The 12,833-nt window shown below is 48.4% G+C and overlaps 2 protein-coding genes across 2 annotated transcripts in view; one reads left to right on the top strand and one right to left on the bottom strand.

The window, feature by feature from the left end:
* The first annotated feature begins 1,255 nt into the window (after positions 1-1,255).
* Positions 1,256-11,471, top strand: LOC103923565 (TRAF3-interacting JNK-activating modulator-like). Its single transcript, XM_009331948.1, has 12 exons — positions 1,256-1,302; positions 1,728-1,757; positions 2,028-2,123; positions 6,119-6,190; positions 6,457-6,597; positions 7,330-7,467; positions 7,723-7,858; positions 8,636-8,698; positions 8,778-8,837; positions 9,380-9,531; positions 10,919-11,032; positions 11,217-11,471. The coding sequence occupies exons 2-12, from the start codon at positions 1,731-1,733 to the stop codon at positions 11,298-11,300; spliced, it is 1,083 nt and encodes a 360-aa protein (XP_009330223.1). The 5' UTR covers positions 1,256-1,302; positions 1,728-1,730; the 3' UTR covers positions 11,301-11,471.
* Positions 11,472-12,118: 647 nt separating this feature from the next.
* The window catches only part of LOC103923600 (chromosome unknown open reading frame, human C1orf74), a 1,295-nt gene continuing 580 nt past the window's right edge, over positions 12,119-12,833 (bottom strand). The window contains exon 2 of the mRNA XM_009331983.1: positions 12,119-12,830. Coding sequence (XP_009330258.1) covers positions 12,422-12,830 — 409 coding nt within the window. The 3' untranslated portion in view covers positions 12,119-12,421. The remainder of the gene's footprint in view (positions 12,831-12,833) is intronic.

The raw sequence follows: 12,833 nt of genomic DNA, 5'->3' as shown, positions 1-12,833 counted from the left end.
GCATTCCTTGTCCTGTTCTGGTGTACCCCCCCAAATGCCAGCAGGTTTCTCCCCACTTCCCCACAGAGCCCTGGAGCTGCTGCAGCCAAAGCAGCAGATCCTCGTGGATTTGCCATGGTTTCTTGGCATCTCCTTGATGCTCTTCACCCAGTCACTGCAGGGACAAAGCCTGACCCAGCCACAGCCCCTTCCCCTCCATTCCTCACAGCCTATTTTGGAAGGACACTGACTCAAGCTGCCCTCTCGTTCCAGCACCCACGGAGCTGCCCCACATTCCCCCCTGCACACTCCCTGCTCAGCCTCAGCATTTTGGCAGAAGCTGTCCCCAGGCGAGGTGCCTCTGTGAACACCCGAGGTAGGTGAAGGATGCTCGGGTTTTCCAGCATAACAGCAGCTGTGACGTCTCCCTCCCACCTCTAAGTCTCCATCGAGCAGTTCGGGATGCAAGCTGGTAGCTCCCCTCTAACCCAAGCTCCCTTGCCAGCAGCCCTACGCCTGCGATTAAGTTTTACTGTCCCAGTCTGAGTTTTCCCTGCAGACTGCAGGTGTTAAGAATATTTTTTCCTGTGGAGCAATAAACCAGCCCACGGCTTAACAACCAGTGCTGCTGAGCAGATGCTCTGCCCTATGGCTACCCTGTAAGTGCCCCAGGTTATCTGGGGGCTGACTCCAGTCTGTAGGATTACTTAACTTCCCCTTCTCTGAGAGCATGCTCTTCTTTGCCTCTGGTCCCTCTTGAGTTGTGTTACTGGATGCTGTTTAAACAACTGCTCTCCATCCTAGAAGCGATGCCATCTGAGACAGCCAAGATGGACACTCAAACAGAAGAACTTCATGGCCCCTGGGATGGGGGGGGGCATCCGTCACATCCTTTCACTTTGCTTTGCAATGCATTTTGGAACAGCCAAATTGGCACTCAAACAGAAGAACTTCATGGCCCCTGGGATGGGGGGGGGCATCCGTCACATCCTTTCACTTTGCTTTCACAGGAACCCAGACCCTTACAAATCCAAGTGCAGGAGTGCTCGAGTCAGCAGACAGAGTAAGCTAAGCCGGTCCTCCCCTCCCTTCCTCCCTGGGCTGTAATTCAGATACCCGCAGGGCAGCAGCCTCTGACGCCCAAGCCCAAACGAGTTTCACCTCGGCACAAGCTTTTGCTGTACAAATACCCACACTCTGCTTGGGCTGGTGGGGAGCGGCTGGTGTCCAGGGCCATGGATTGCTGCAGACCCCCGCATCGCACTCACCTCAGTAACACACTTTCTTTTTTATTTTAGTTGTGGAATAGCAGTTTTAAATAAGGTAAGCAAAACACAGATAATAACCAGCCTTGAACTCCTGCAAAAGAAGTAAGTTCCTAGAATTTCTGACCAGGACATGGACTTTTGCTAAATTTCTGTAGTTTCAAAAATGACGACACTGCTCCTATAGGAGAGAAAGGCACTTCTGTCCCATGGATATCTACTGTTCTCATTCAGTAACTGCCCTGATTTAATACACTACATGGCAAAGATGCCGTAACTCCAATGTAAGTTGCTGCAGAAAATATTTTCACTTCCCTGGAAAAGCCAAACAAACGAAGCCCAGCAGGCTGTCCTCCTCCGCCCAGAGTCAGGCTGTTAACTTCAGTTTTATTTTAAAATATTTGGATTTTGTAGCCAGTTCATAAAGTTTTTATAAACTGAAACAATCTTACTGTTTTTGAACATTTGCCCTTTCCCTTTCAGGAAATGGTGCAGCTGTCCAACTACCTGAAGGTAGGTACCAAATATTGTACGTACCCACAGGGAAAGCAGGTCTTCAGTCAGTACAACAATATTTTTTAATTATAATTATTATTAAATAAAGAGGTGTTACATACCCAATTTTAACGTGGCCAAGAAAGCCTACAGACAAGCCACTGAACCCAAAGACCTGACTGAAACCCCCCAAGTGGAGGAAGCCCCGACCCTGAGCTGGAGGGGTGAGCTGGGCTGTCCCCACCGGCTCTGGGGGTCCCTGCTGACCAGTTCTCCCCTTCCCCGCAGGAGGCCCTACACCGCGAGCTGCTGCTCAAGCAGAAGATGGTGATTTTGCAGGAGCTTTTCTCCACGCTGCTGCAAGCATCAGAAAAATCCTGGCAGGTACCAGGGAGCTGCACAAGGCGATTCCAGCTGGGCTGGGGGGAGGTCTTGCCTCAGTGGGACTGGGCTTGGGTGCAGAAGCAAGAGCACCCCACGGGTCTCCCTTTCTTTCCCGGAGCTGTTCTAGCTCTGCCTGGCTTCAGTGCTTTACAGGCATGGAGATGTTACAGGTTTAAAATGCAACGCCGTCACCTAGCAGACAAGACATCATGCAGAACTGTTCACCTGCAAGTAGCTGCTTGCCCTGCCTCTTTCCTTGCTGTCACCTTTCTTCTTAGGGACGGTTGAACACAAACTGAGAAGTTAGGGGGCTACTTTCCTTGAAGTTTTTCCCCTTTTGTCCCCCAAAAGACTGTTACAAAATGTACCTTACTTTCAGATCAACAGGAAGTGTAAAACACTTTTCTTCTGTAAGGTTTTGGTTGTTTTTTTTTTTTTTTATACTTGCCTTTCCCACTTTTTCTTAAATAAAAAGCAAACAGAAGTGTACAAGTGGGGAAAAAAAATGAATGAACCCAAACTACCATCTTCCACCAAGTTTTCTTTCCTAGTCAAGGCAAGTTTCAAATATTTTGAACCAGTTCTTTCTTTTTTTTTTTTGCCAAAATAAAAATTTTAGATGCACCGAACTGGTGCATCCAAGTGCTGGTGAACACCACATTGGATGGGGGAAAAGACAGACTGTTTCTTAACCTGGAACACAACTGCTAAAAAAACCCACCCAGTGCACACAGCCTTCCTGCCGAGCTCCAGGCCACCCAGTCTGTTCCTCGCTAGGACCCGTGGGGACACCCCCCCCCCCGGTTCCTTTCAGGGATGTATTCTGGGCCCCAAACACAGGTCAGGGGACCCAATACCACGATGCTCTGGCACACCTGCTTAGCCTTAGGTGCTCTGCTCAATCGTGGCCCTGCATCAAGCTATTTCCCCACAGCTCAAACAAAATCCTCCAGGCAGCACTGAAAACCAGAGCCCATTTTTTTTGCTCTCAGGAGGTAAAATTGAGGTGATGCATTTTATGTACACATGAAGTCTTTTATATAGGATTATTAACAGAAATATAGATTTACAGTTCATTGTGCCATTAAAAAAGTGGTTTGAAAGTTCTGTTGGGGCAGAAAAGTGATTGGGTGCAAAGGTGTAAAAAACTTGTGTTAGATGTACTGCGGTTAGAAACTTCCGCCTGCGCTCGCTTCTTCAAATATAATATGAGCAGGAAAAAAACACCCTGACACACTCTGCAGGAAGTAGCCATGAAACCTCAGCTTAGAAACAGGTGGGTGCACTTTGCTTCTTGCTATCTCTGCTACAGAAGACAGACTTTGCTGCTGCCTCTCGCATTCAGCCTTTATTCGGACTAAAAATTAACTCGCTGCTGGCACTGGAGCCAACGGGGCAAACAGGGCAGATGCTGCCTGCTTGGAGGGGATCCCCTGGAAGCTGCGCGGAGGGAGGCAGACGGGGGGCAAGGGGCTTCTCTGGGAGGTGCTGGCAAAGGGAGGTACAGACAGGTCTGTACAATAATGCTGTGCCGTGGAAACTGATGGTTGGTTGCTCATTTCCAGGCCCAGGTGAGATGCCAAGTGCTTGTTGCTGAGGCTTTTTAATCCTTTCCAATATTTTGGGTCTCAAAGAAATGTGATTGCATACACTTGAATGATCTGGTAGCGATTCCTGAAATAGACAGAGTCATTTTTGAGATGCTGCTCGTGTTTGTGGGTGCTTCTGGTTTGATGGAGCAAGGAAATACTCCACAGGAGGATAGGGTGTAGTTAAACTGAAGGGATAAAGCATTTGATTCCTTCCCCCTCCCACAATTTTACTTCTAGGTTAGAGACACCTTCCTACCACAGGTCTGTACCTTAAATCCCCCATCTCTTGTAAAACTTGCTTAGTTGATTCAAAAATGCTGCCAGATGAAGGAAGCTAAGTAAGCCTCAGTTACGATTATTAAGAGTAATTAGTTTCAAGCTGTTCTCTTCTTAAAGAAGAAAATTGCTACCTTAATGTATTTTCTTCCCTTCCTGACCTCTGAAGTTGTTTGGAAGTACCTTGCAGCTCTGCAGAGTTTAAGATCTTTGCCATTTCCAGCACATTACTACTACTACTATATGGACCCATTTTTCTAGCGCAAAGATTGTGTCTGGGCAAACTGGAAGCCTTCCAGAAACAGCATTTATTATTACTGCTTTAACCAGCTATTTAAAATGACTAAGGGAAGGCTTATCAAAGAATTCGCCGATCACAGGAAAACCAAAACACTACAGCTGTCAGCCAAAAACAGTTTAACATGCTTAAGCACATACACAGCACTTATGTGTATGTGCACACACACGTGCACTTAAGTGACAGCAGTAGAGAAATACAGAAGAGTTTGAAAAAGCTTTTGGCGCTGCCTGTTCAGGTAACCTCAGACTTTCTGAAGACGAGGGCTACAGAGGATTCAAATATGGTATTTGCAAGATGGCGTATTTTGGACATCTTAGCCCTAATCCTCTCCTCTGCCTGGCTTTCAGTAGGTGTCTCTGGGCTCTCTAGCAAGGCACAGTGCAAGGATCCCCAGGCGGTGTTCAAACCGTGTCACCAGAGACACTGCAGAAAAGGGGAAAACCAACCACTACCTGATGATAGTGGCTATAGGGGTTTTTTGTTGTTGTTTTGTTTATTGGGGGGGGTGTTTTTGTTTTTTTTTTTTTTTAAAGCAGCCCCTTTCACGTAGATAATCTTCAACACAAGGGCTTGACTCAGATTTGCTCACATAACTTTTCTGGTCAGAAGCATAATTCCTTACGCCCTCCCATATATGTGCACATGCTTACTCACCCCTCACTGCCGTGCTGTTCTGGTAACAGCCCTAACAGACAGGGTATTCCGTTTAGGGAAGTCTTTATACTCTATGTTCTTTTGCCAATTTATAAGCTGCATCTCCATGAAAGGAGTTTGCCAGCACATTTCTGCTCTCAAGCACACGAAGGGCCTGGTGCTCTGTTGCCTTGTACTTTGCACAGTCATTTTCCTCTGTGCACAACAGCCATAACACCACCACCACCCTCTAACGTGAGCCTTTGCAGACAGCAGAATAAAATAAACTGCAGAGGAAAACTAGGCATAGTATTTCACATACAAAAATGCTTTTCAAAATTTCACCTACTTTCTAAGAGTCTTTAGTATTTTGTACCAACAACTGGGAAGGTTTATTCTTTGGGACTGTAAACTTACTTTTGTGCAAATTTAAACAGTGCTAAGACACCAGAGAATCTGGTTTTGCTTGGGTCTAACAGCTATTCCTGTAACATCAAGGAGTTGCTTTTTCAGAGGCTTGACTTCAAACAGCAGTAAGCAAAGCGGTTACAGGCGTTCTCAGTGGTGGTGGAAAAACAGCCTACGTGATCTCTTTACTAGAAATTTTATCTGAATTTGCATGCAGTCTGGTTTCACAAAACTAAAGAAGCCTGACTAACACTGAGAGGAGATTATAAGGAAAATGAATCATCACTGTTGCCCTCTTATCCCCCTGCCCAGCTGCTAGGTGTTGCAATGCAGACCCAACCGATTTCCTAAGGGAACCAGCAAGACAAGACCTTAGTACCAGCTGGAGCTTTAGGCAAGGAGCATTGCAGGGAGGAACCACCAGCCAGCGAACAGGGCTGTGCACAGGCGGCAGCTATGCTTCTGCCAGACCCATCCAGACTAACCTGAAATCTCCTTGCTCTTAACTTCTCATCTCCCTGCAAGTACCTGCACTCAGTAACCAGTGGAACTGCCTCAGGAGAGTTTTTCAATGTATTAAGAGTCTTCCCCCATATCCCATTTATTCTGAGATTGTGAATGGCTTATTTGAACTCTGTGAGCATTGAAAAGACTTTAACCAAATTTAGGCACAATATTACAAATGAAAAGGGAGAAAGTGAATCAAAACAGAAGCTAACAAAACATTGGAGGCATATTGTATAGTTCATGATTCCACACATCAGTTTAATTGGTTTTTTCCCCAGGGTCAGCTGAATGAAGATAAACTGAAGTGTAAACTAAGGGCACTTGAAAATCAGCTGCAGGCCTGCACCCAGGTAATGTCTGATTGCTGAGAAACAAACATGGGTGAAGAAAGGCATGAAAACAAAATACCAAATCACGTAATTAGGTCGGGTCTCAGTTTCTAGAGCAATCTGATTAGATACGGATCTGAAAACAATTTTTCCTCTTTGCTGAAGCAATGCTTCACAGCAAATTAGCAGTAGCATTTACACACTCTGGATTTGCTAATATTCAGGCTTAGCAAGATTAGGAATATGTAAGAGAAGACCCTTCAAGCACTTTAATTCTTCCTTTGAAGAGTTACTCAAAGGAGTGTGTGAAGAAGATCCTGATAGAGATGGAGGACCAGAAGCAGACCTATGAGCAGAAGGCAAAAGAGGCTCTTCAGAAGATGCTGGAGGACAAACTCCAAACAGAGCAGCAGCTGCAAAACTCTCAAGTAAGCAACATGTTTTACACATGCTTTGCTTTAATCTAGTCCAACTGTGACAAAGAGCCCCCACATTTCAGGGAAAGGCAATGACTAGCTTACCATCAGTAACAAAGATGCAAAAATAGCTTTTTTTTTTAGCTACCAAGCAAAGTCCAAAGCAGCTTCATGGCAACCTGTGCTCATTTTGTGAGACATACATCAGGTTATTAAAAACAGCACAGCAGTATGTTTCCCCAACTGTGTGGCAGTTTTAAATGTAACCCCTTCTCCTCCACCATCCCTTCTTCCCATTCCCTTCTCTGCATGCACAGAGCAACAGCCACACACAGCGACATCCAGGCCATGAGGTCTCCAGAGACGCTTTTTCTGGAGTTCCTCTTTTATATGAAAATGGGTTTTCCCCAGGAGGTAGCAATTTGCTTTGACCCACAGGATAACTGGTATTTTCACCAAAACAAGTCAGTCTTATCCCAAATACTACCATGCTTCTAAATCCTCCCGGCAGCAGAGGAACTCGGGTTCCACAGCCAACCCTCTGCCCGTGTTTGCTCTGTCCATCAGATGGCATCAGACCCACACGGGTTATTATAACCCTGACCCAGGAGGCGGCAGCGCTGCCCCAGCCCCATGCACAGGCCAGCTGATGTGAGTGCCCGTGGATGCTGTTCAGGGCAGCCTGGCACAGTCCTGCCGGGTGGTGGGTCACAGCCCACCCGTGGGTCCTTGTCTCCTCCACAGAGAAGCCTGGCAGTGACAAGAGAGGACCTTGCTTTCTGGAAAGAGCACTATACCACACTCAAAGCTGAATTGACCAAGATGACCACAGCACACACTGAGCTCGAGAACAGCTTCCACATTTTGCAAAGCGAACTGCAGGTACGTTAGTTCTCCGCAGGAACAGCATCCACGGGAGTTCGTGCTTTCCAATTTGCAAGCAGGGAATCTCACCCTGGGCTGAGATCACTGTATAATAAATCCTGTTCAAGGAAGCACAGCAGTTACACCTGCAACCTAGTTCTCAGCTCGGGGCTGCCTTTCGTTGCCAGAAAGCTGGCCGACGCTGCGTGCTCACGGGCTGCCCACGGCATGGTGCCAGGGCTGGGCTGATGCCGGGGCTCTTCTTGCCCCCAGCGAGCGGACGCACAGAACGAGCAGCTCCACCAGGCCCTGCACAGCCTGCAGAGCGAGCACGCCGCGCTCCACCAGCGAGCCAGCGCCTTGCAGGAGGACAACGACCTGAAGGCAGAGCACATCAGCGCCATCGAAGGTATCGTGTGCAGGGGAACGGTGGGGGCGTCTGTCCTTCAAATGAACAGAGGATAGAAGGAAGATAGTTTTAAAATCCTGGTCCTTAAAGCCAAGCGCACACACACGCAAAAGACTCTCTGAATGTGCTTGCCGAGAAAGCCTCTGGTTTCCAAAGGGCCCCTAAAGTCGTTTCCAACCAGATTAAAGGACTTCAGAGAATTGAAATGACTTTTCTAGAAGAAAGGATGGAATGAGAGACTTGGGGGGAAAAAAAAGAAAATCAAAGCTGATCCTCAGCTTTGACGAGGACCTTTGCATCCTTGTCAGACCCATCAAACACAGCAATGCAAGCCCGCACGGGTGGCAGGGCATCGCCCATTACTGTCTGAGGTGCTGCTGCATGGTGGTGGATATTACCAGCATATAAATATGAGCTAATAGCATCTTAAAGTACCAATTCAGATAGAAGCAAGGAAACTCACACATCACTCGTATGGCTATTTTAAAACACAATTAAGGAAGAGTAAATGGGTGGCAGTTCTATTTTCATAACAGTTCTCACACAAACAGCTTTAAAATAAACCATAAATTAATAGAATGTAAGGCACACTAGAAAAAGCTACCAAAACTGAAAGGGCGGTTAACAGCTCAATATCTGATCTTCAGAGAAGAAAGTTCAGTGTAGCCAACAATATCCACTCCACTTAATGCATGTGGAGAAAGGGAAAGTTGCCATCCTCGCGTAAAGATACAGAGACTTACATCAACCTTGATTTTCTTCTTATCGTTATTTCAGATAAGTTGCAAAAAGAACAAAATCAGAAGGTAACGCTGGAGGCAACAGTCAGCCATTTGCACAGTAAGTAACACAAAGAAGTGCAAAGTAAGAGATCTGCGTTAGCGCTGTGGACGATAACAGCAGCTTTTCACCTTCACAGACTTGATACAGAACCAGACCAACGAACAGAAGACCCAGGAGGCAACAGTGCAAAGGAAAGGTCAGCAAACTTTGTAACTCCCACCTAGCACTCCTCTCACTGGATACAGGAACGTTAGACCTGACTCTAAGAGAAGCCTACATTGGTTTAGAATAAAGGATTACTTTAAAGCTGCACAAAGCGAGTTATTATATTTTGCTAGTTAACATTAAATGTAAGTGTATTTATGATGGCAAACACTTTAAAAAAATAAATGGATTTCATTGCAAATTCTACTTCAGTGGCTATGCCATTTCTTTCCCAAGCAAAATACATTCCAGTTTATAATTGCAGCTACAGTTGTACTTGAAAAAAAAAAGTAATAAAAGGCATTTTAACTCTCCCTCCCTTCCATTTCTGGCAACTAATTATAAATATTCCTCTAAAGATGATTAACTTGTAGCTACAGCAGAGGCAGGCCCATGATAACTAATTCAGCTCCTGTGTCCTCTGCTGTGTGCATAGCACACAAATATTATCTTTAAACTGTGCTGAGTAAACGAGATCTAAAGCAAACTGAAAGCCTACACCTGTTTCTCATCAGAAGCCTGACTGTTTTCTAGACCAGGTTTTCACCACACAGACCCCACCTCTCACTCCTGCCAAGGAAAAACAAAATGCTCTGTTAGAGCACCCCGAGGAGGAGGAGGGAGAAGAAAGTCTGAAGGATGAGATGCAGAAAAGGACATCCCAGCTTACAGCAAAGGAGAACGAGGTGAGGCAGTCACTGAATCACAGCTGGGACCAAGTTCCCTTCTGGGGAGCGAGCTGCTGGTGTAAGCGCTCCAGCAGCAGCACAACACAACGCACCAAAGCTCGTGGAAGTAACCTGAGGTTGGTATCTCCTGTAAGGATTATCTCTGCTGAATTTTTATCCTGATACCAGCCTCAGCTAAACCCCAGATGCAGTGTCCACATGCAAAGGCAGAGCACCAGCAGCCTGGCACCCGGGGCTGCAGCAGCAGAGGCCTCTCCATACAAACCCATTTCTGCTCTCACAGGCAGGAGAGTCTCAACAGTCTCACAGGGAAAAGCCAAAGCCACACTTTAAGAGCTGAAGCCCTGAGCGCAAAGGAAGGAGAGGAGGAAGAAAGGCTTGCAAATAACAGGAAGGGTCTGCTAACAAAAGCAATGCCCTTACAACTGGGCTGCAAAAAACTTCAAAGCTTTCTGACCTCTTACATGCACTTTCCCATCTAAAAGACTGTTTGAGGACACAAGCCTGGTAGCACAAACTGTGCCGTGTCCTCTGCCAGCCAACAGCCCCATAGTTCTTACAGCAGTACTCAGATAGCAAAGATTTATAAGAAAGAATTTATAAATTTATAACTTACTGTAGCAGAGCTTAGAGCCACGCAGAAGAACAACTTGTCCTACTGACCCACGCTGGTGAGTGCAGCACCAGGCATTACCCAGCATCACCTGGGGAAGGGTTTTGTAAAGCACAATCACAGCAAAAGGGAACAGCTGGGGGGGGCCCAGCTGCCCCCGCGGCAGCTCTTGCAGCCTCTCGGTGCAAGCAGCCTCCTTCCACAGCTGCTGCTGCTAACGCACTGCTCACCGGGAAGGCAGCCGGGTCCCATGCTGCGTGGCCGTTTGGACCAAAGACGCTCCCTGGGTTTTGGGGTTGCACAACGCAACAAAGGCACCTGTCCTGTGTGTTCCATGTCTCAGAGGGTTTAAAGGACTCTGCAACTGCTCTCACAGTCAGTGAAATGCAGGCTGAATTCAGAATGAGAGGCAAACCCTGCCACGAGTTTGCACTCCATGTCTTCTTCCTGACCTGCACACTTCTGTGGTCATAAAAATAACTATTGCTTCTTTCTCCCATGTGATGTGAAAGATGGCAGCAAAGCCAAGCAGGTCACGGGATGGTAACCGACCGGGCATTGCCTCTATCACCACTTTCCCGGTAACACTGAGATCTACTCTGTCCCCTATAGGTATATATGGGCATACAGGTAGCAGAAGTGAAAATCCCCCGCCACTGCAGTGCCCGTGCATGGGCGAAGCGCTGCAGCCGCTGCGGGAGCCCTGCCACTCTCGCTGTGTACAAGAGTGAGGGGATCCCTCCTGCTAACAGCCCCTCGCTCTGCTTGCAGTGCACGGAGCTGCGCTCGGAGCTGGAGGCCCTGAGCGAGGAGTACCGCTCCTGCCTGACCAGGCTGCGCCAGTGCCGGGACGAGCTCAACCACTTCCAGAGCAAGCAGGCAAAGGTGGGAGGCATTCTTCGCCCTGACTCCCTCCCAGTGCTTTCGGACTGAGGCTGCCGATCGGTCTGGGAAAAATTCCCCCATTTATTTGTGCAGTGCGGAAAGATGAATGACATGTTTGCTAGGGATGAGATGAGAAGTTCCTTTTCCCCACCGATTTACTAGAAACACTTGCTTCTCTTTGCAGAGACAGCGCGGTCACTGGATCCCTCTCCTGGTGGCAGTGATAGCAATGGCCATAGCCACCTTCCTCGCAAGTTACAGACCGTGAAGGACCTTCTTGACGACCAGTCTCACTGCAGGAACCGACTTCTGCTTCACCAACAGCAACGCGCCCTCACCGCAGTGCACCGTCTGCTGTTTTGCACTTGCCTGTTTGGTTCATATCCTGAGCTGGTCTCACTCCAAACTCCCGTGGCTCAAATAAACGCTGGGAGATCACTCCTTCCCTTGGCCGCTTTGGTTATTGTGTCAGTTGAAGGTTGTGCTGCCCAGTCCCCGCAGCACTGAGGGACAAAGCCACTCCAACCACCACTCCTGCGGCTCCCGCGGGGCAGGAGGGAAGGGGCATCCTGTGCCCTTGGGGTCCAGCCTCCCTGGTTTTCATGCCCAGTGGCTGAGAGGACTACAAAATTCTCTTCCTTTATTTATTGCCTCCCTAGATGGGAGGCATTCGACCCTGGACCATCTCTACTGATACCTGGACAAAGAAACCCAGCTCAGGGAGGCTTTTTAGCACCGTCTCCTCCTACTCCCCCCGTGCACTGCCTGTCCTGAGCAATTTTCCCACCTCCCACCCATCGGGCCCAGTTCGGCCCACCGCTCTTTGAGCCTGTCTCACGGCACAGCGTCCCCACAGCCACATCCACTTCCCTTTCACTGCCAGCACCACATTAATTTGACAGAGACAGGGGTTTTAAGCCCCTTTCGGAGCTGCACTACGCAGGTTTTACAGTAGCACTTGCCCCTCGCTCAAGCGCAGGCTCAGCTATGAGGCGGTGCGTGACACCACCTCGCATGAGTAGTAAATATGATACGGAGCCTACAATAAACTTCACAAATTCAAAATACTGTGGTGTTCAAATTTTTTATTAATCCTCAGCTGTTCGCAGCAAATAAATATACCCTGACTTTACAGGGCACACTCCGTAGTCCGGATGGAGACTGCAGACCAGCTGCGAGAGCGTACATCCACACACTGGTCTTCCGGGAAGTACAGGTATTTGATTTGCAACTGGCCTATGAGGCCAGGGGCACGAGATAGTCCATTTTCAGCCTTTGTTGCTCACGGACCTCTTGAGAGCCTCAGTGGGCTGCACGTACAGGAACCGGATCTCTCGCTTCAGTCCCTGATGCAAGTGAGAAATAGGCCAAAAAGTCTGAGTTTGAGTTTTACAAGGCAACCGCTGGAAGAGACACCACCTCGCTCAAAATGCAGAGATCTACAAAGTCATTCTGCACACTGAAGGCCTCCTTCAGCTCATCGCACCAGGCGTCCGGCACCTCCTTCAGCTCCGCGCAGAGGCTCTCCGGGATGCTGAAGGAGTAGATCTGGACCCTGAGACCATCCCTTATCCTGGGGCAGGAGGCCTGGACTGTGAACACCCTCAGCGGTGTCAGCGCCAGGCAGTTCTCGGCGCTCTCCTCCACGGAGAAGGTGTACGCCGCCGGGTAGCCCAGCAACACCCCGACGATGGTGCAGAGGTTCCAGCCCGCGGGGACAACCTCGCTGGAGGACACGGGGCCGGTGGCGGCGGCCTCGGCGGCCCCTAGGTGGGCAAGGAGGGTGGCGAGGTGGCCCCTG

This window comes from Pygoscelis adeliae, unplaced genomic scaffold (genome assembly GCF_000699105.1).
Source record: "Pygoscelis adeliae isolate BGI_AS28 unplaced genomic scaffold, ASM69910v1 Scaffold189, whole genome shotgun sequence".
Classification (NCBI taxonomy): Eukaryota; Metazoa; Chordata; class Aves; order Sphenisciformes; family Spheniscidae; genus Pygoscelis; species Pygoscelis adeliae.
This window is presented reverse-complemented; position numbering and strand designations above follow the sequence as displayed.

Excerpts from the sequence above, each read along its gene's own strand:
- LOC103923565 (XM_009331948.1), top strand. The coding sequence starts at position 1,731 with ATGGTGCAGCTGTCCAACTACCTGAAG. Across the intron at positions 6,191-6,456 it reads AGCTGCAGGCCTGCACCCAG|AGTTACTCAAAGGAGTGTGT; the intron begins GTAATGTCTGAT and ends CTTCCTTTGAAG. Across the intron at positions 9,532-10,918 it reads TTACAGCAAAGGAGAACGAG|TGCACGGAGCTGCGCTCGGA; the intron begins GTGAGGCAGTCA and ends CTCTGCTTGCAG.